This window comes from Tubulanus polymorphus, chromosome 6 (assembly GCF_964204645.1).
Source record: "Tubulanus polymorphus chromosome 6, tnTubPoly1.2, whole genome shotgun sequence".
Classification (NCBI taxonomy): domain Eukaryota; kingdom Metazoa; phylum Nemertea; class Palaeonemertea; order Tubulaniformes; family Tubulanidae; genus Tubulanus; species Tubulanus polymorphus.
This window is the reverse complement of record NC_134030.1, coordinates 11,066,216-11,088,416: the sequence shown is the minus strand read 5'-3', so window position 1 is coordinate 11,088,416 and position 22,201 is coordinate 11,066,216. Positions and strand designations below refer to the sequence as shown.

The following is a 22,201-nucleotide window of genomic DNA, read 5'->3' as shown; positions in this document are numbered from 1 at the left end:
GGATCGTCGGGGTATCTGGCTGTACAATACGGAAATCCTCGTTATTCATTGCAGGTGGATGGCTAGATGCAGAAAACGACTGACTAAGAGGAAAGTATGCATCTCGTGCCTGCGAATTGTGCGACGTGTCTGACACAATACGAGTGAATAAATCAAGAGGCTGATTTTCAAAAAATAAAAAGGCAGGAGGTTCAGCGTTGGAGATCGACAGGGCTGACTCTGTATTTGGTATGACTGGCCGACTGCTAGCCAGTGATTCTAAAGGCTGATTTTCAGTCATTGCTGTGAATGTTTGGTTTTTTGTTAACGACGTGTTTAACTGAGTGCCAGCCAAATATTCTACGGGTCTGCTATTTCTGTTGGCTAGGTCAACAATCCCATCTTACACGAAGCATGTGCGCTCCAGAGGCGACATCTATTTCTTAATCTGTTTCGATCACTAATGGCCATGATACCCACTTTTTCGAAGTCCTGGTCACTCATAGCAGCAACATCAGTTACATTTATCTGGAACATCAATAATAATCGCATTAGCAAAAAGTAATTAGATACTTTAGATATGAAAATACGTAACAAATATACGTATCACTCCATCGCCTTATTCTTGTTGAATGAGCTGATGAATGACTTTAGTCCCAAGTCTCTTTATATTTCCTCCATTATTTAGCTATCAACCGACAAGTCAGAACGGCAAGACAAGTTGATACAAATTCATTTATACATTGAAGCCTGCTACACACCCGACGTTTTAGTAGCGTGTTCATAATGGCTCGACATATTTCTAAACCGATAATTGCGTTCCAAACGTCTGGTAGTTCTAGGCCCAAACGACCAGAGGGGCCAGTTGCTCAACAGTTGGTTAAAGCTTGGAGTATTACTCTATTGGGGTGATAAATTAGCTATTTACATAACGGGAAAGGAAGCCAGAGTCCGTAGCGAACCCTCCGCATTCTATTCTTATCAAGTTCTTTTTAAATGCCCCCATGGCAGGCGCCACGCGTCTTCCACGTAGTTTTCAATCGACCAAGATCATGATGATATGTCCACAAACTACATACATTAGAAATAGGCTGCGTGATGATAAGCGAACGACTGGCGTTTTCGTGAGCCGGCATCGGGTTTATAGTCTAGACACCGGTTACAAATAGATAACTTTCTCTCTTTATCACTAGACACAGGTTTTTTAATTCTTTCTCTTGAATTCAGACTTGATCATATCTTTACTTACTATTTTCATCTGGTGGAGGCCCTATAGAGTAACTGATTTTACGGGCGGTTTGTTTTTCTCGAAACGTGGTAGACTTTTTTTGGTAGACTTTCTTGAAATGGTGTACAGAGGTAAAAACGGAAATCCGATCGCAGTCCAATACCTGCCCTAAGTACAGGCCTATAAGACCAGAATTTCAGCGAGAACAAGCCTGAGATTTTATTCAATCTTCCAATCCATTTTTCGCTAGTCCAGTTGCGTGTGGAGTTACACTGCGTTCCTCGTGTCAGTATTGACATGAATTGACCGTTGACAGTCGACAGCTAGAGTAAACGACGGGCAGAGGTAGCTACCTGGTGCCGAATTTCAACAAATGTTCAAGAAAAATTCTTAAAGAAACACCCTGCCTAAAGAAACGCCTGGAGTCAACTTTGGTTGGCTTGATTATACGAGTATACTGTTAATAATGTAAAAGCTTTGCTTTAAAGTATGTAATAAATGGACCTCTTAATTACCATGTTGAATACACTCTAAAATTAACATCGACGTTTGAACATTAAGTGATTTCGCACTTATTGCAGTGACATTCCTCATCGTATCGTCAAAACAAACAGAGATTTCTTCAAGAGGTACTCTCGTTTTACCATCAAGATGGGGATCGACACTTATTCGCGGAGCACTCCCTTCACTGCCAACAATTGCAATTTCACACTTGGGCACCCCTCGTTTTAGTGCCAAAACAGCGATTTCGCACTTTTTTGAGGGGGCCCTGGTTGTTGCGCCGAAATGCGAGTTCACACCTGTTCCAGGAGCGCCCCTCGTTTAAGTGCCAAAACAGCGATTTCACACTTTTTCGAGGGACGCCACTCGTTTTAGTGCCAAAAGAGCGATTTCACACTTTTCGTTAATTTCGTTAAGCGGGCTTGACTATATTTTGCTATTTCGCCAGTTGATGAATATTTTTTCTCTCTGTTCTATTGTAGAGAACTACGATGATGCGGGATTTCAACAGATTACTAAGCGTTACAAGAATCATTTTACTCGCGTGCGTTGTGTACCTCACGACGAAAAGTTATTACGGACGTAATAAACTGAAATTTGACTACGGGACAAATGAACAGGAAATGAACGGAACATTGTTAAAACAAGGTATATTTCTAAAAGGAAATATACTGCGACAGGTGGTTTTGCAAAGTCATTAAAAATCAAGATCAAAAGCGTCTAAGGATACAATTATTCCGATTTTGGAGAGAGAAGTCATAAAGAATTGAATAAATTAATGAAGATTAAAAAATCGGAAGTAATAAACGAACAGTTTAAAAGCGGAAGCACCCGTCGCGATAAGATGAAGATTTAAATATTACAAAATCATTATGAAAAACGAAATGAAAAGAAACAAATGCTACCGTTGATAGTATTCACGTACAAATTGTAGAATGAGAATAGAAAATTTAATTGAATACAAGTCACGAGAAGAGCAAAGAGATTTAGACAATCAATCCGGGGCTTGAAATAAAGAAACTCCTTAAAATGAATTAACTCAAATGCAAGATCTTTGCTTTCGAATAATTTGTTAATTACATGGGTACCCCTAAGGTTCATATAAATCTATATTTTTGAATTTTGAAATCAGGGGATCTAAAAATAGTATTCATCATTAGCGGGACATCGATTCAGCAATTAATTTTTCAGGGAAGAGCCGATCAGCCTTCCTGAAAGGGAATGCGCATCATCCGTGAGTGTCGCAAAAAATTATCTCATTGCTAATTAAAGTTGAAAAATAACATGTATATACGTTGTTTTCTGAATACTAAAAGATTCTTAATTTTATTTGTGTTCTGTCTACTTAATTGCGGAAATCCGATGTATTTGCAGTACTGGGAACAATAAAGTAATTGAATAAAGTAATAATTAAGTATATTTAATGAGTATCAATAAAGTATATTTGAACTTGAATTTGAGCCCACTAGGTGGTGGTATTGGAAGACACCAGGTGGTTCGATCAACTTAATATGCTCCAGCGCCGTGGCGCTGTCGCAATAACCAGCGCCCAGGGGAATTATATCACATTGAAAAAGAGAAAAGGGGTTGATGTAGGTAGTATTCAAGAGAGTGACTCCCGCATCCTTGATCGGAAAACAACGGCTGACGTCATACACCTTGATATGTCACTACCTAAAAAGAATTATATAAACGGCCCTGTGCGATGGGAACTGTCAACTTCAACCGAGTTTAAGCTGCTTTACATCAATGACTGGCAGATAATCAACGGCACATTCGGCCTCCGTGTCCACGCAGCCTTCCTCGACGACCGACCAGAGTTGATGGTTCGAACGATTGTGCGATTGTCCGGCGTAGCATCGGTCCTCATTGAGATATACCGGTTTTACTGATTGCTGTGGTATTCGAATAAAATGTCATCAAATCATCACTTATTAGTTAACGGCGAACAGAAATCAATCGGTTTTGGTAGTTACCGTTACGGTATGCTTTATAGAAGTTATACGATAAATTGTCCTCTGCCGGACTGACTTGTTACAAGTTTCGTGTCGGTCATTTCCGAGCCACTTGAAATGCCAACCACATTCTTACCTGTACAAGTCGCGGAGAAGCCTTTGAAAAGGCGGGACTTCTCTGCCTGCGTTAGCTACCGTTACGGCGATTTGAATCCGTACAGATTGATAGAGTGGATGGAGCTAATACGTATTTTAGGGGTGAAAAGCGTCAGCATATACAACAACACTATCGGCGCCAAGGCGGATAAAGTTTTAAAATATCATCGGGAGTTAGACTACGTCAACTATCGCAGCATGGGGACGCCACTGGGTGACGGCTTGCTTGAATTAATGTTTTTTGAGTGTGAGAGAGTGATTATTGGACTCTTTATTAGCTGTATAGTGGCGCCTCCATTTAGTGCGCCCTCTTTATAGTGTGGTCTATAGTCTCCACTCTGGTATAGGAAATCAAACGACATGGTTTGATTTCTGCCTGCTGTCGTAAATAAACTCGATCTTATTTAATTTCGATCTGATGTTATGTTTATTTAGAGTAGGCGTCGTCGGACGGTGGAAGCTGTGAGGATCAACTCAGGTACTGAGGATCGTAACTCCGGTACTCGTCGGAGAGGATCCACTGCGGTCGCGGTCGCTTCGTGCGAACCTCCTTCGCCTTGTATGCAGATTCGCCTTCAGGAGCTCATGCGATTTGTAGTTGATTCGACAGGGCAGGCTAAGAGCATTTTTAAGGGAAAGCTCTATGACCTGTGTTCGTGAGAAAAAGCTCTGTCACATGAGGAACATGTACAAATACGAACACATCGTAGTCGTCGATACCGCAGGGGTTTGGCGATGGGCTTGTATTTTATTTCCGAGTTGTTGATAATCTCGCGAGAATGGCGCTAAATATGAACTGCGAATAAATTCAAAATATCATGGAAATACCTTGTGTTTATATTGTTTATTTATCCGCTATAAAGTTCCGATAAACAATTGGTCGTTTAGGATCATCACCAGACGGTCGTCACGCTTTAGTATATAAAATCACAAGGGATGAAACGCAGTTCAATTCGTGCCAGCCAGAAAGTTGGGACAGTCACGTGACTTAACGCTTCTTATTTGACTGAATGCAAACCTGAAGCATCTAAGATGGAAACTATGATACGAAAAATATTTGCATTCAAATGCATTTTTTGTCTATGAATTATATATTTGATCATAATTTATTCTTTATAAGTTATTAATTTCATATGAATCATAATCTGACAATTGATATCGGTCTGTGAATATGGTAACTTTTCGTGTTAAAGTTTTAAATGTGATGACACCATCAGAATGTCACGTGACTGTCCCAACTTTCTGGCTGAAGGCGTTTCATCCCTTGTGATTTTATATAGAGCGTCACGACCGTCTGATGATGATCCTTAACGACCAATTGTTTATCTGAACCTTAAAGCGGATAAATAAACAATATAAACACAAGGTATTTCCATGATATTTTGAATTTATTCGCAGTTCATATTTAGCGCCATTCTCGCGAGATTATCAACAACCCGGAAATAAAATTCAAGCCCATCGCCAAACCCCTGTGGTCGATACTGACGAAATTATCATACCGCAACTACCCGATCATAAAACGTACGCGCAGATTCTGCATTATCTGAGTACAAACTCCATACATCCTTATCCAAATTATACGTTTCACAAAGGCTTTCTTCTTCGTTGACTTCTACCAGAATTACAGAGTGGATGATGACCTGATTATGCTTTACGTGCTTCATCGTCTGCCAGCCAGCCGGCCGGGGTGGTGGGTCAAGTCGGTATTGAATCCCCGCACGTGTGCGCGTTCGCACAATCACTTATGCTTGGAGGTGACGAGAAAACACGCAATGAAAGGGGTTAAAATTCGCGTTGACAAGAGGGTCGCTTTAAATCAGCACTACTAAAGGTGTATGTTAGGTGAAAGCTAATGTGAAATAGGGGAAAATGCTACTATGTATTCACCAACGATAGTGGACAAGTACGGAAAAGAACTTATCAACGCAGTTGACAAAATATTAGCAGACATAAAACATTTCATGCCACATATCACAATTTCACCACGTAAAAATAGTCTCGTTGGTTAACATTTCAATGCTCTTCCGTTGGTGGCCTTACATAGACATTTTGGTTACTTCGAAATACTGGAAACGGGTAATTTGTATGCACTGCCGGACATATACAAGGAAGGTAAAGTTGTTTTTGAGAAATAACTTTCTGAATTATTTCAAATCTTTCTAATAATTTGCTGTGTGCAATCAGACCCCCTACCATAGGTAATAACTGATATTCTGGGCTGTGTTGTATAGAATGGTATTAACCTTATCCCCAGTAGATTAACTAAAAGTCATTTTGAATTGAGTCATCCCCGTGTTCATCTTAACATATTCCATAAAAATCCTTTGCATTTCAACTGATTATGTGTGTCTTTCTTCCTGGATCCGATCCTAACGGTAGATACACCAACTAGTTCAGGATATAAGCAACTACTGTAGTAGTAGCTTTTGAAGACACGCCCGCAGTGTGGAGTGTTCTGCACAGTCAGTCTTACCTTGTAATTCACATCTTGAATCTTATCTTTTAAATAAGATTAGTTATCTCCTCCACTTTATATTAAAACATTTCATATTTGTATATCTCTTTATGACATGTTGTAATTTTATTGTGGAAATAAATTTATTATTATTATTATAAATGAAAGTATTTGCCCTAATTTTCATAAAATTGTTTAAATCAGGGAATGATATTTGTTAGAAATTGCAAAGGTAACGTTGTTGATATTGCGGTATATAAGAAGATAAATCAGTTTAAGTCTCACTATCAATTAATATGCTAAGCGTTTATTCATTTATTATGCACATAAAAATAACTCTTTCATAAGAATATCGTCCTATTTCTATTATCGTTCGTTCCAAAAAGCAAAGAGAACAAATCGCAATTACTATGCAACACGTGGCACCAAATTCACGGGACCTTGAAGAAATACAAATACAGCCAGACTCCACTTGCCTCGTATCTATCGAGAACAATTAATTCTCCCAGAGGTACGCATATATGTATTCCGGGGCAATCGGAGCAGGGAAAGTTCTCATCACGAGGCAATCGAATTTGGAATAAACGGAGTCTACCGTAACCTATTGTAGGGATTCCTTTGAATTCGGAACGGTTTTGAAAAATCTGCGCCCATTCGAACATATCGTATCATATAATATCATATCATCATTTACCGTCAATTGAAGGCCTGTAAAAGCCTATGACAAGATAGCCTCTTGCTTTGAAACTAAGTGTACTCGTGAGGTAGGCACTTAAGGTGCCCTCTCAGTGTTCTTTTTTTATGAGGATGCTGTCATGAGATTAATTTCTACCATTTTACTTAGTGATTTAAAGTTTTTTTTATTTCGTAGTCAAATTTCATTTTTAGAAGTCCTAATAGCTATTCTTTTTCTCCGCTTAGTGTAGCCCTGATTTCTATCTGTTGTTTATTTACATGGCTGATTCCCAGGGCAGTTGATTCAGACCCCTCTAACATAGTCTGTGCTTATACGACAAAAACCCGTGCCAGGTCACTTTTTTACGATTTGTATATTCCGGGAAAGTTTAAAAAGTCTATATCCTTTTGCATTCTTTGGAAAAAACTAACATTGATTGATCGAAAATCGAAGAAGACTGGTGGCTTCGGTATTCCATGCTTCCACGGGGATATGATGGCTTGTAGAGTTTGAAGAGCAGATATCGAGTATTTATGGGTTAGTTTATTAATCTAATTTTAAGGTGCTGCCATCTACTAATGATTCACAATGGATGCCATGGCTAATCGTACAAGTCAACCGCAACGCTGTCCATTAGATGTATCGAGGAAATTCTTCAATACAGAAAACAAATTATTTTGTTTTCTCGTGTAAAATATTTGTTTTCTCGCGTTAATTCTTGTTTTGGCGGGGCGAGCAAACACATTAACGTGAGAAAACAAATATTTTGCGCGAGAAAACAAATTATTTTGCTTCCTCGACAAATTATTTTGTTTCGTCGCCTGATTTTTGTTTTCTCGAGTTAAATCTTGTTTTTTCGCGTTTATATTTGATTTCTCGCTATCAAGTTTGTTTTGGCGAGTTCGAGAAAGCAAACGTTTTTTTTAACGATTTATTGCTGCCATGACAGGTCAGCCCACTTAACATCACCACTGTAGTAATCTAAGTTTAAGTTCACCATCTTAGCCAAGTTTCTACAGAATATCTGCAAATGATTTATCGATAAATAAATAAATCGAAAATTACCACATTGGATTATCGATTTTCTCTATCTTTGATTTTCCACTTGTTGTAACTGAAAATTGCAAAACTTTCACCAAAATTCACGGATTCGGCCAATATCAGCTGCTGCACTATAACGGATTAGCTTTAACCTGTCAGACAGAGATTAGCCGATTTGTTGGCCTACGTGTGCTCTTAGAAATTCGAATCGTGATGTGTGAAATGTCTCATTTACGTTACCTTTATATCGGCTTATTAGAATAATTTGCTATATTTGCTACGCATATCGAATTTCAAGGTCCTTAATCATTGTTCGTACTAATACAGGTACGAAATTAAAATTCCCACGTTCTAAAGCTTCACCCCTAACAGTTCGGGTCCCGCTAGCTGGCAGGTGATTAATCATATCTCATGGATTTCATTCATGTAAAATAATCAGTCTACTTATTAATTAAACTAACCAGCAACAATGGTTAATATACACGTATTGATGTAAAAATTATAATTCTATGAAACTAATTTATTGATATATAGATTATCATAATTGAGGTTAAACTGTGCGATTATCTTATGGTTAATCGTTATTCCCATAGTCAATGAATTTGAATACGCGTATTAATTATCTCGTAATTCGAGTGATTTAGGAAGCGAATTCCGAACCCACACACCTATAATACTGATAAATTCATGGTAACGTAGGCTGCATTAAAAACATTCAAAGTAATGCGTACGTACACTTGAAACTAAGCGTTCAATTTTTAAAATTCAAATGAAAATTTTGTCGGTGAATGAATTCCATGTCCGAATGCTGGTGTCGAAACATCCAACGCAGTTTCGATGACGGCCAAATTAATTGCAGTTGATGATACTAAAATCGAAATAAATGTTCGTTCGAAGTTTCTGTAAGTTTTCGAAAAACGCCGCACTGGAAAACAATAAAATCCACGTTTCCCGTTGTTTGAAATGTTCGTTTCATGTTTAGCTAGGGAAATATGTAGAGTACGCTCATTTGGCACTGTGAGATGGATTCCTATGGTTTGTCGAATAATATTTGAAATTGTAAGTCTAATCGTTACAATCGCCGCATTGTTTATTGCGAGTGATGAGTGAGATATGTCACCCGATACACATCCCCTTCGTCGATACTTTATCAAAGAAGGGTAAACCTTCATTTGATAGTCTATCGCCTCGTGTTATAGTATACTATATTATGGTAACCCTTCTTAGATACTCATTGCCAGAAGGGCGCGCGCGTTGGTCGCAAATTTATATTTTGGTACTTAGTTCGGCATGACTGTCGGTTGTTATCGACAGATCCATCTTCTCAAGGACGAAGCCTATTTGGGCCATACAAAACTCCTCCGGCTGGCATAACAATCGCGTTTTACAAGGATTTTAGGCCTGAATTCGATCAAGACGACAATCTGCATCCAATCCCCGTGTACACTGGTAAGTAAGGTGGCCTAATGTCTATTTCATTTTCAATTTCAACCTGACTTGTGACATTTCGTGAGAAGCATACCGGGTGGCCTACTCAGTCAGTTATGGTGGTACACGTATACCTGTCCTGATAAAAGTCTCACTACGACCGGAAAGCAATGGCAGCTGACCTAAAACATCGTGTTTTAATCAATTTTAAACTGCTTTAAAGGACATCCAAAAAGTCTGCATTGAAAGAGGTTCATGAGAGAAAAGAGACTCCATGATTATGATTTAAATGTTTATCAATATCTGAATATGTTTCCATGCCTACCAACTCAACTGAAGTTTGGTGTGTAGGCATGGAAACCTATTGTTAAACTTTCAAATTATTGAGTCAAATTTCTTTATTTAAGCCCGGCACACACCTTTGCGATTGATCGTATGATCGCTTCATCGCATGGTTTTATCGCATCATTGTAAAGGTATGCGGTGGCATCCGGAGCCGATTACATCGCAACAAATCAAACATGTTTCTTATTTTCGTATGCGATTTTTCCGTGAGATAAGAAAGGTCTGCGGGCTACGCTGCCGATGTTCCGGATAAAAATTTTTAGTAACCAATCAGAATTAAGGATGAAGCAGTCATATGATGTTCAAAATCAGCGGCTCAGTCACGTGATTGAATCCAACTCGAGGCCCTCATAAAAATAGCAAAGGTATGCGGCGATGATACGATTTTCATCGTGTCATCGCTACATCGCATGCGATGATACGATGTCGCGATGATCGCAAAGGTGTGCACCCGGCTTTAGGCGGCCTAATCCCCTTTCAATGCAGACGTTTTGGATATCTTTTAATACAGTTTCAAATGGATTAAAAAATGATGTTTTAGATCCACTGCCAGTGCTTTCTGGTCTAATAAGACCAGGTATGTACTACCAAAAATGAGCGAGCTAGGCCACCTGATGTGCTCTCAAGTCAAGTTGAAATAGACGTAGTAGTTTGGGTTTTCCACGCCTCATGCTTGACATTATTAGCAGGCCTACTTCGGGGATCATTCATTTATTACGTACAGTACGCATAGTATTTGAATTTTTCAACCCCCCTCCCCTCAGTATGCAAAATCGGCCATTTTTGCATCTACATTAAGCATTACAGTACGCTATTGCACTTATCCCTTCCCCCCTCCTGGCTCTAGCGTGTAATAAATGAATGACCCCTGTTAGTGTTAGCTTCACGCCTGTTTCTCTGTTGTATGGAAGCCCTGAGACGACATCTTGGGTTCACGAGTTCCCCAGTTCATAACTTCCCAAGTTAATGAGATTTCGAGTTTATTTGGCCATGCACGACATTATGAAATTACGCGACATAAAGATTCGTCTCAGGGCTTCCGTACTATGTTGGGATATCTCGCTTACTTTTTGGGGAACGTACCTCATTTAGGTCTTAACAGATTCCCAAAAATCGTGGACAACAACCGAAATCCAATATTATTCCAGTTCTGCACCAATTAGATGGATTGGCAAAAAGACTCCTTTAGTCCAGTTGAATAGGAGAGAAAATCCTCCATTTTGTGAGATTTCTTGAATTTGAACATTGTCACCATGACTGACGAACATATTTTCCACATAGGGTGAATTTTTATGACTTAAAAATGAAACTTTTTTAGCCCACTTGGGACTTAAGTCCCAGCGGGCTATTGCGTTCACTTTTCGTCCGTCCATCTGTTCGTCTGTCCGTAGACGGAATCCAGTTATTTTGGGAAGTTTTGAAGACGCTTCAAGGTAATGTCTTGATATTTGGTTTATACATGTATCTACCCTAGACACATCTTCAGCCCAAAAACTGGCCCTATCAGAATCAACATGGCCGACTGGCAGCCATTGTTGTTTGCCAAAATCAGCACTTTTTACACATTTTCGAAGTTTACGAGGGAAATTTTGAAGACGATATGATCAATTACCTTGATCTTTCGAATATATTTGAATCTACCAAGGGCCCATCAGCATAAGAAAAATTGGGTCCATCTGACTCAAGATGGCCGTCCTATGACCTTTTTAGTGCCCAAAAATGTCAATTTTGGCCAGAATTCTAGGTCCTGTAGCTTCCTACTGGTTTGCCATTTCTCATTGCAATTTGTGATGGGTATTCTTTGTAAAGGGATGTTTTATACCCGAGATAGGTATTTTTGATCCGCCAATTATGACGCAATTGGCAGCCATCTTGGTGTCATTAGTACTCATTCGTAGGTGGGAAAAAGTTTTTCGACATTATATTGGTACCTAAGCATATTTTGTTACAACAATGAATTAGAAAGTTTTAGAGTATAATGTGTTCTATGATTGGGGTGAGTTTCAAGTTCATTGTTTTTTGTATATGGCCACCAGGGGGCGTTGAATAATACAATATCTTAGTATTTCTATATTATATTTGTACCAATACATATTTTGTTACCGCAATCAATTGCAAAGTTGTAGCTCATGACATCATCTATGATTGTGGTGAGTTTTAAGGAAATCAGTAATTCTACATAGTCACCAGGGGGCGTTGAATAGTAGAATAACCTGGTATTTCCTTATTATATTGGTACCTAGGCATATTTTGTTACCATGATCAATTGCGAAGTTGTAGTTCATGACATGTTCTATGAATATGGTGAGTTACAAGGTTATTGGGTTTTGAATATGGTCACCAGGGGGCGTTGAATAGTAGATTAACTTAGTATTTCCATATTAAATTAGTAACGTGGCATTTTTTGTTATCACAATCAATTACAAAATCGTAGCTGCTGACATGTTTTATGATTGTATTGGGTTGAAGGTCATTGGTTTTTGTATATGGTCACCAGAGGGCGTTGAATATTGAAATTGTTAGATTGTTGAGCATTTGAAACCACTTCCCAAGTGGGCATGGTGTCCCTGGACCCCTAGTTTCGATCACAATAAAAACTTCTTGGGTACTGCCACAGAGACCGTCTGCAGGCTGCTCGGATCCAAATGGGGGCATGCTCATCGATTGCGTCCCCTAACCCCTAGTTGATATTTGATTGCATTGTAAAGATTTTGTAATACGACTAAATAGAGTAGATGTGTTAAACTTAAAAATCGTCTTTTATACATGAGTATCACATTTGTAATTACATTTATATTCGATTTCATTTGGACAGAATCAACAAGATGAATGGACCCTTCGATATCAAGTTTCTCACATAACCTATGTGCGATAACCTATGTGCGATTCATACAATCAAATAACAGGCAAGTTGTAATAGCCCCCAACAAATTACCGGTACCTGAATTATGGCACTCAAGGAACTTGGGGATTTGCTCAGTATTCCATTTCGTTCAGTAATCCATTTGGGCTCTGTTCCAATCACAATATATGTATTGATTTCAGCATTTCTAATATTTTCTTTTCCAGAAAGACTGATGTAGACTAAACTATAATTTAATTGTTAAATTCACCAAAGCAAGTGAAGTTTCCTCAACAGCTCTACTCCGATCTCAATGAATGAAAAATGTAAATGAATTGGTTTCTTGTACTATAATAAATTCTTTTATTCTTTCAATTCAATTGGTTGATGTTTTTCTACAATACTTTGTATCTTTTTATCATACGAGATCACCATATCCATAACGGATGTCAGGTTTTCAATCGGCTCCCATGTGTTGTGTTTTGAAGAGAAGTCCAACCACTTAATTTTGTAATATTGTTGACCTCCTTTCGATTGATGACCAACAATTTTTTCCACCAAGAATATGTCTGGAATTAAAGATTGATATCAAATATACTACCACAGGCTACATATTACAATTGAAATTTTGCGCTTTAAGATGCTGTTTCTGCATAAATACATACCATCATTTGGTTTCTTTCTGGATTTATTTGCTAAAATGAAAAAAAACTCAATCATTTTTTTTTTAAACGAAACTACAGTGAACACCTCCCTTAGTGAACTCCTCTATTTAGTGAACGCCTCCCTTAGAGAACACTTTTACCCGGGAACCAAATTTTCCCTACTCATTTTCAATTAAACAGAACCACCATTTAGTGAACTTTACCAAATGAGTATTTATAGTGAACAGTGGTCCCATCCCAAAATAACCTTGTCCTCACTAGCGTGTTGTACCCAGGTTTCAACGTACCTGGGTTCAATGAAAACCCGCGTTCACGGTGAGCAGCGTCTACACTTAACACAGTTTCGGTAGTAAGGAACAACATCTTTAGTGCAAGTTCAAGGTCAATTGTGGCGCCTGAACTCTGCATTGAACGCGGGTTCACTGTCTAGACTAGCAAAAAATGCAGAGTTTTACGTGACAGGGGGTTTCAATGTGGAGTGTTCTTCAAGAAGGGTTTCTAAAACCTGGGTTTTGCGGAAAAATATGTGCTACCTCCAATTAGTGAACACCTCTCTATAGTGAACAATTTCTTAGGAAGCGAAGTGTTCACTAGAAAGGTTATGCTGTATTCGATTGGTATTAACTGAATTGAAGGCTGCATACCTGATTTCTCCTTTTTCTTTGTGACAACTTCGGTTTTTCTTTTTGTCATAGGTTCTGTTGAAAAAAAGAAAGGATAATTCAGCCTAGCTATTCAATAATATCTCATTTTATTTATTTTCTAAATATAAAGAACAATACGTACCTCTGATGATCTCTGCACTATCTGAATCTACAATGAGAAACAAGATAATTTACCCCAATATTACCATAGCTTGTAAGTTTATAAGACAAAAAGACTTAGTTGTACCTTCAGTGGCTTCTGGAAACAGAAGTTCTTCAGTTGGTGACGCTGCTTCTCCGTGGCTCATAGTATCAACTAATAAGAAATAATTCTAATATTATCCATCAGTTTCATTTCCATTTCATTTCCATTAAAACATATCAATTGATTTTGAAATAACAGACCAATGCATTACTTGGAAAAAAGCATATTGTATTTGTGATATAAGGAAAAAAGAATTGATACCATGTTTCTTATTTCTGAGCTTAAAAATTGACGCAGGTGGCCATGTATCTACTCTGTTTATTTACTTTTTTTGAAACCATGATCAAGCTAACAATAACAGACCTGGCAGTTACAGAAATAAACTGATTAGAAAATTTATTGCCGAGGACAAACAAGGTATCAATTTTTTACCTTATAAAACACAATAATGCTGATCTGGCTGCTTTGAAATATTTCTTTAAACGTGCATACCCTACCATTATTTATTTTCCTTTTCTTGATGCCAGTTTTGATTACTGAAAGAGAACAATTTTTTAATTGATTTTGTGCAATTATATTTTCATCAAAGACTGCATAGCTTAGTGTTAAAAACGTACCTGATTTCCCTGTTTTCTTTGTGAGGACTTCGGCTTTTCTTTTTGCCATATTAGGTTCTGATGAAAAAAAGAAAGAATAATTCAGCCTAGCGATACAACAATATCTTTTTTGCTTAAACGTAAGAATAACATAAGAATACGTACCTCTGATGATCTCTGTAGCATCTGAATCTACAATGAGAAACAAGATAATTTACCCCAATATTACCATAGCTTGTAAGTTTATAAGACAAAAAGACTTAGTTGTACCTTCAGTGGCTTCTGGAAACTGAAGTTCTTCAGTTGGTGACGCTGCTTCTTCGTGGCTCATAGTATCAACTAATAAGAAATAATTCTGATGTTATCCTTCCATATTCCATTAAGACATATACCAGTACCAGTACATTGTATTTCAATTCATTAAGCCCACACAAAGAAATACCCTAGTTCTTCAAGGTCAAATGCCACCCGCATCATAAAAAAAGTAAAAATCGAAATTAATTAAATTAAAATCGAAAATTCAAATGCGCTAACCCGCATTGGCAAACCATCAATCTGAATCGTCTTTTTTTATTATAAAAATTAAATCCTGCTCGCCCGCACCGCTGTATTTGTTATTTACTTACTTCCCGCATCTCTTATATAAGTCTCTGGTTTCGAGCTATTTATTTCAACTCTTTTTCAAAGGAGCTATGAAAATATAATTTGCTCACCAGCGTCACTTTCCAGAAAAAACCTGAGAAACTACGGTATTTCTTTGTGTGGCCTAATAATGACATTCAATATATCAACATCAAGATAAATGTTGATATATTATGTAATAGTGTGTCTAACTTAGTGTGTTAAATATCTATTACCGGTAAGTTGAAACAGTGTACCTTCGAAGTATATTTTATCTTCCTTTTTCAAAAGTGCTTTCAGCGAGTTTTTTGCATAAGATGATGGTCTTTTCAAAATTATTCCAGTTGGCAAATTAAATGCCCTGACTTGACCAGCATCAACCGCTTTGTAGCTGCATCTCGTCCCGGAGATACCCTTTATTGCTGAAGCTATATAATGGCGCATATGAAATGATTACGATTGTCAAATGCTGAATTTTTCGACTATTTGAATGTATAATCAAATCAAGTAGCTAAAATATATGCTTACTGTATTTACGATTGAACATATCTGTGACTTTCGATCGCAGTACGTTGACATCTTCTAATTGATTGTCATCATCTGAATGTAGCAACAAACGTATAGAAACTGAGACTGCCTGAATTATCTTAGTTAATGATAGTGAAAGTGTGTATGTTTGAATTATCTTTACCTGGCTGATAAAGTGACTTCAGACTTTGCTGAACCTCTCTCTGTTTTTCAAACCACTTTGTTGGAATTGGTGATCCACATATAAACATTCTATTCCCATCCTTAGTAATAGCAATAGCCACAACATCCAACTTTTCTGTTGTCGAAGTAAATTTATTTACCTGAAGTATAATTATGTTATTTAGATGACTGCAAATAACATAAACATTAATGGTTAAATGAAACGGCCTACCTTTTTTTCTAGTTCATGCACCAGAAATTCAATGTTATTTTCTTTATTTTCTGGGCCGATAGGCTGGCTGTGGCTTGCAGCCCTCTGTGCGTATGAAGCCATTGCTTCCTCTGTTTGGTCATTCCAATTTCCCTGGCCTAAAATGATATACAAATTACACACACCTCACTTTAAACAGGCTCAGCAACTACATAGAGGTTGACTAAAATCAACATGTATCTAGCTTACATTTTCCTTTTTTTTTATCAGAGAGATAAACATCGTACGGTCTGCATGATCGAATGCGCTGCTTCTTACTCAGATTTTCATAGTTGTAAATCCCAGCTTTCTTTCGACATTGTACCTTGTGGTTCTCTATCCATTTCTTAAACAGAATAAACTAAAACTTTTAAAATACAGTTTATCAATTTATCATTTTAGTAAAAGTGCTTCATCACAAAGTCTGGAGAAAACACCGTAGGCCCTAGATCATAAGAAAAAGTTATATAGGCCTACCTTAACTGATTTCTCTGGCATGCCTGTAGCAACACTGGCTTCTCGTACCATTCCTTTGGTAAATTCATTTCCACAATGAGTCATCCCTTTCTCATAATAGGACACCAAAGTAGACTGTCTGAATTCAAATTGAAACTAAAGCAGTTAACGACTGTTAAATGTAAGTAGCTTAAAAGATCTTTCATAGTCAAACTCGCCAAAGTTCATCAGAGAGGTTGTCATAAGTTATCTCTGATCTTGGAACGACATTAGGCTAAGTCAACAACGTAATGATAGTGCATGTATCAGTTAATTATAAGAACTAGGTCTGAATGGTTTGATAGTAGAGACCTGCCCAAGTGCATGCTTACCTTTCCTTGGTGTTTAATAATGGCCAATGGGTATTTTCAAATTCTTTGTCCATCTAAAAATAAAAAAGAATAATTGTTGACATCTTTTCATTCACTCAATGAAAAATGATGTGGCTGCTAGGCCTATAGTCTAGTCCTACTTCAAAATGGCCAATTGGTAGATCAAAAATGGTAGTGGATATTTGATCATTTCACCCTTTCGAAGCTAAACCCTAAACAAAGTGATGCATAATAAAGGTAGATAAATTGATTACAGTGGCGTTGGAAGTGCAGCGACTGCAGCGACAATAATTTACTGATGACGTTTTATTTTTAATACCAAGTTTTTGAAGAAATTAAGTAAATTCGCTGTGGCAATATTTAGAATCTGTCCAAAATCGGCATTTGGCTGCAGCAATAAAAAATTGCTTCCACCGCCCCTGGATTAGTTTGCTTTTTAGTAGGCCTACTGACTTAATAATTCAATACTCATTCCTCACTGAGTCTGAGCCTGAGGTACTAACAATGCGTCTATTCATCATTGTAGGAGTTAACAGACAATACACAATGCCATACACCAAGCCCGCCACACTTATAGCAACAAGCCTTTTCAGTGAGAGTCAATGAGCAGATGAATAGGACCTGTTCTCTCTCGCTCCTCCAGACTTAGGCTCTCGAATCCCCTATTTTTGCCCAGTAGTTACGAAATGAGTCGTTTAGGCTAGCTGTTTAAAGGCAACGTGACCAACTTAATTCTTACCTTTAAGATTTTTTTTTTGAACTGGAAGAAATAGGATCTGAGAGATCTTATGTCGTGAGTTGAACTCTTATCAGTCGCACGGCTGCTGCGGTGTGCAATGCCGGGTGGTACTGGTACCGGTAGTTTGGATGATGGATGAATCGCAATGTTGCACGCATTAAATGCATGATGGATCGAAACATTTTCACGAGTCAACTTCTGATTTGAAACTCGCTCTACCGGTACATGAGTTATATTTCTTTTTACGATAATGTAAACCAAAATGATCCCGAGAAAAAAATTCAACCCAGTCAACAACCAACATTTAACAGTACACGAAGTTTGGCTGATAAGGATAGTCATTCACTAGATTTCATCTACCTGCCACATTCCAAAACTAAAAAAATTAAATTCAGTTTCCTGTACATTTAAAAACAGTTTTTATTGAAATAACCTTTTGCAGAGAAAAAATATAATGAAATGCTGTGCAACTTAGATCATAATAATACAATTGCAATTAATCCTCGCAAAGTTTTTACAGGCCTAATTAATTCTATTATTTAAGATATTTATGGATCATAAGTCTGTACGTAGTTATTACAGTCAATAGTACATATAATAAAAAACAACTTTTAAACAGCATCACCCTTCTAAAAATCATCATTAAGTTATTATAACAAATAAATTCTATCATTTGATATCTATATGGATAATAATCCTGTAGTTATTACAGTTGATATGATAGTACACAGACACAATATAATAAAATACAACTTTTAAAAAGCATCAAACTTCAAAAAAGAAAACTAACTTTGAAAGTAACTACAGGCCATGAGTATAACCGATTGACCCTGCTACTTATGATTAAAAGCCAAGATTTTCAAAACAAATGAGAAGAATAGCGACAAGTACGTGTCCAAATATGTGCTTTCTTCTCCTCGTGGAATATGCGAGTAAATTTCATAGGACACTCACATAGATAACAATTATGATTGCTGCCAACCCAACGGTATATCCAGATATCATGGTTCGGACAATGGCAATTTGTGGTGGTACTCGAACTACCTAATTTTTTGTCAATACTTTTTTTAACCGCTTCGTTATAGGCACATATCGTATCTAGTTTATGCATTTGTCGAGCATGCTGAAGGAGATCTTTAAATTTTTCACCATACTTTTTGCAGTAAGGCAAAATACATCGATCAGCAATAACAACTTTTTCAGAAGTGTGACGCTTTTTATGGTCAGTCAGGTTGCCTCTAGACATAAATCTTAATCCACAAATATTGCAAGCATATTGTCCTTTTGGCACATGTCTTTTAACATGAACGTTCAAATTGCTCTTATCGGTAAAGCTTTTACCGCATATCTCGCATGAAAATTTCAGTTCTTTGCAATGTATTCTTGAATGACGATTAAAATTTGATTTATTGCCAAAAATTCTGCCGCACACCGAACATTCATATCCACTGTCTACTTTTTTACATAATACTGTAGCTGTATCGGGCGCAATAACTGATGACGAGTCCTGGTTCTTTTCGCTAACGTCACTTTTTAGAACGGAAACAACACGACGTCTATTACTTTTACGCCTGGACAAAGTTGTCGTAACATCAACACGTTTTACAGATACATTTTCTTCGATGTCCTGTTGCTGCTTGAGCTTTTTTAATTGGTCGACATGAATATTCCACTGTTCTTCGAAACTAATCGAATCATACTTCCATGCGAGGAAATGAAGTCCAATATTTAGGGAGGGCTTAAGTCCAATTGCTTTTTTTTCCATAAACAATGGTATAATCGATTTTGCATGTTCTTTAACTTCCTCCATTGGCCATGGCCCAATTGGCAATGCTCCACCATACTTTAACCGCAGAGCTTCCACGCGTCTAATCGTATCAATTTCGCCAATAATTGGGCAGGAGGGAAGAAATTCTTGAAATTCATGAGTATAAAAGCTGAAAAGAAAGATATTCAATTAGAAGATAGTTTAGTACAGGTAAGATAAGAATTTTGGTTGATAAGAGGATTTATTGTCCATACTTACAAATAACCATAGCCATTTCCGTGTATTTCAACGACCAGATCCCCACTTCCATAGGGGCATGTTGGTGGAATATCATGTAGTCCACAGATCTGTTTTTGGGCCTGTGTATTTTCCGCTACATTTATCACACCCATACATCTGGGAGGAAACTTACGAACATACGCAAATCCCACTCGTATTCTCTCTGACTCTGTGCGAAGTAAATAAAGAGGTTTCTTACTTATCATTGACATCAGATCAGCTAATACCAAGTCCTACAGCTATGCCTTGACAGTATATAAATTTAAACAATTACGACCTTTTACAGCAGCTCCAGTAAGCTTGTTGGCCGGGTACTGGTTGTTGAGTCGGAGCCCATCTGTTTCAACGGGCGTACCGAGGATCGGGGTTTCACTGCCGACTTTCTTCTGCCGGCCTTGTTCTTTGTCACTATCGTCTTCATCACTTACATCGAATGGTTCTATTCCACTAATATCGCTACTTGCATCCAGATCCACGCCTAGACATTCAGCCATCACGATGCAGATGCGTTCAGTTGATATAATTGATATAATTTATAGAAAGAAAAGAATTGGATCGTATCGTCGCTTCGAGTATGATAAAAGAGAGCTGATGTTAGATGTTACTCTTGACGCACCCGTGTTGTGCATGCGCATGCGCATTGCCTGGACCGTACGATTTTAGATTATAATCAAAATCATTGTATTTCACAAACGTCATCGCTTCAAACACTCGATGAAGTTTAAAACAAAATACGAAGCAAGTACGTCACCACGATTATTATAGTAATTATAGTGGTCGTTCTTATTTGAACGACGATATCAGAAACGCGCAACTGCTAATATATAACCATATTCGCAATTCACCAGAAACATACTGAGACAAGAACGACCAAGCAGGCAGAAAACATTAAACAATCATCAATATCCACATTTTTCGACTATATTTAGCGTGAAATAGAAGTTTCGATCAATTTTTCATTGTTGGTCGTTCTTGTTTGAACGACGATATCAGAAACGCGCAACTGCTAATATATAACCATATTCGCAATTCACCAGAAACATACTGAGACAAGAACGACCAAGCAGGCAGAAAACATTAAACAATCATCAATATCCACATTTTTCGACTATATTTAGCGTGAAATAGAAGTTTCGATAAATTTCTCATTGTTGGTCGTTCTTGTTTGAACGACGATATCAGAAACGCGCAACTGCTAATATATAACCATATTCGCAATTCACCAGAAACATACTGAGACAAGAACGACCAAGCAGACAGCAAACATTAAACAATCATCGATATCCACATTTTTCGACTATATTTAGCGTGAAATAGAAGTTTCGATCAATTTTTCATTGTTGGTCGTTCTTGTTTGAACGACGATATCAGAAACGCGCAAATGCTAATATATAACCATATTCGCAATTCACCAGAAACATACTGAGACAAGAACGACCAAGCAGGCAGAAAACATTAAACAATCATCGATATCCACATTTTTCGACTATATTTAGCGTGAAATAGAAGTTTCGATCAATTTCTCATTGTTGGTCCACCGTTCTTGTTTGAACGACGATATCAGAAACGCGCAACTGCTAATATATAACCATATTCGCAATTCACCAGAAACATACTGAGACAAGAACGACCAAGCAGGCAGAAAACATTAAACAATCATCAATATCCACATTTTTCGACTATATTTAGCGTGAAATAGAAGTTTCGATCAATTTCTCATTGTTGGTCGTTCTTGTTTGAACGACGATATCAGAAACGCGCAAATGCTAATATATAACCATATTCGCAATTCACCAGAAACATACTGAGACAAGAACGACCAAGCAGGCAGAAAACATTAAACAATCATCAATATCCACATTTTTCGACTATATTTAGCGTGAAATAGAAGTTTCGATCAATTTCTCATTGTTGGCGTGAGAAACGCGCAACTGCTAATATATAACCATATTCGCAATTCACCAGAAACATACTGAGACAAGAACGACCAAGCAGGCAGAAAACATTAAACAATCATCAATATCCACATTTTTCGACTATATTTAGCGTGAAATAGAAGTTTCGATAAATTTCTCATTGTTGGTCGTTCTTGTTTGAACGACGATATCAGAAACGCGCAACTGCTAATATATAACCATATTCGCAATTCACCAGAAACATACTGAGACAAGAACGACCAAGCAGACAGCAAACATTAAACAATCATCGATATCCACATTTTTCGACTATATTTAGCGTGAAATAGAAGTTTCGATCAATTTTTCATTGTTGGTCGTTCTTGTTTGAACGACGATATCAGAAACGCGCAAAT

General features: G+C 37.5%; 2 protein-coding genes across 2 annotated transcripts; both read right to left on the bottom strand.

The window, feature by feature from the left end:
• Nucleotides 1-12,957: 12,957 nt before the first annotated feature.
• Nucleotides 12,958-17,916, bottom strand: LOC141907198 (uncharacterized). Its single transcript, XM_074796775.1, has 17 exons — nt 17,844-17,916; nt 17,105-17,157; nt 16,755-16,872; nt 16,488-16,623; nt 16,260-16,396; nt 16,029-16,188; nt 15,866-15,937; nt 15,595-15,765; nt 14,987-15,055; nt 14,882-14,908; nt 14,738-14,794; nt 14,618-14,656; nt 14,163-14,231; nt 14,058-14,084; nt 13,916-13,969; nt 13,272-13,301; nt 12,958-13,175 (listed from the first exon to the last, which is right to left on the bottom strand). The coding sequence occupies exons 2-17, from the start codon at nt 17,155-17,157 to the stop codon at nt 12,970-12,972; spliced, it is 1,425 nt and encodes a 474-aa protein (XP_074652876.1). The 5' UTR covers nt 17,844-17,916; the 3' UTR covers nt 12,958-12,969.
• A 403-nt stretch (nt 17,917-18,319) lies between these two features.
• LOC141907197 (uncharacterized) lies at nt 18,320-20,596 on the bottom strand. Its single transcript, XM_074796774.1, has 4 exons — nt 20,507-20,596; nt 20,168-20,368; nt 19,870-20,059; nt 18,320-19,780 (listed from the first exon to the last, which is right to left on the bottom strand). Exons 1-4 carry the CDS (start codon nt 20,529-20,531, stop codon nt 18,703-18,705), a joined length of 1,494 nt encoding a protein of 497 aa, XP_074652875.1. The 5' UTR covers nt 20,532-20,596; the 3' UTR covers nt 18,320-18,702.
• Between the last annotated feature and the right edge of the window lie 1,605 nt (nt 20,597-22,201).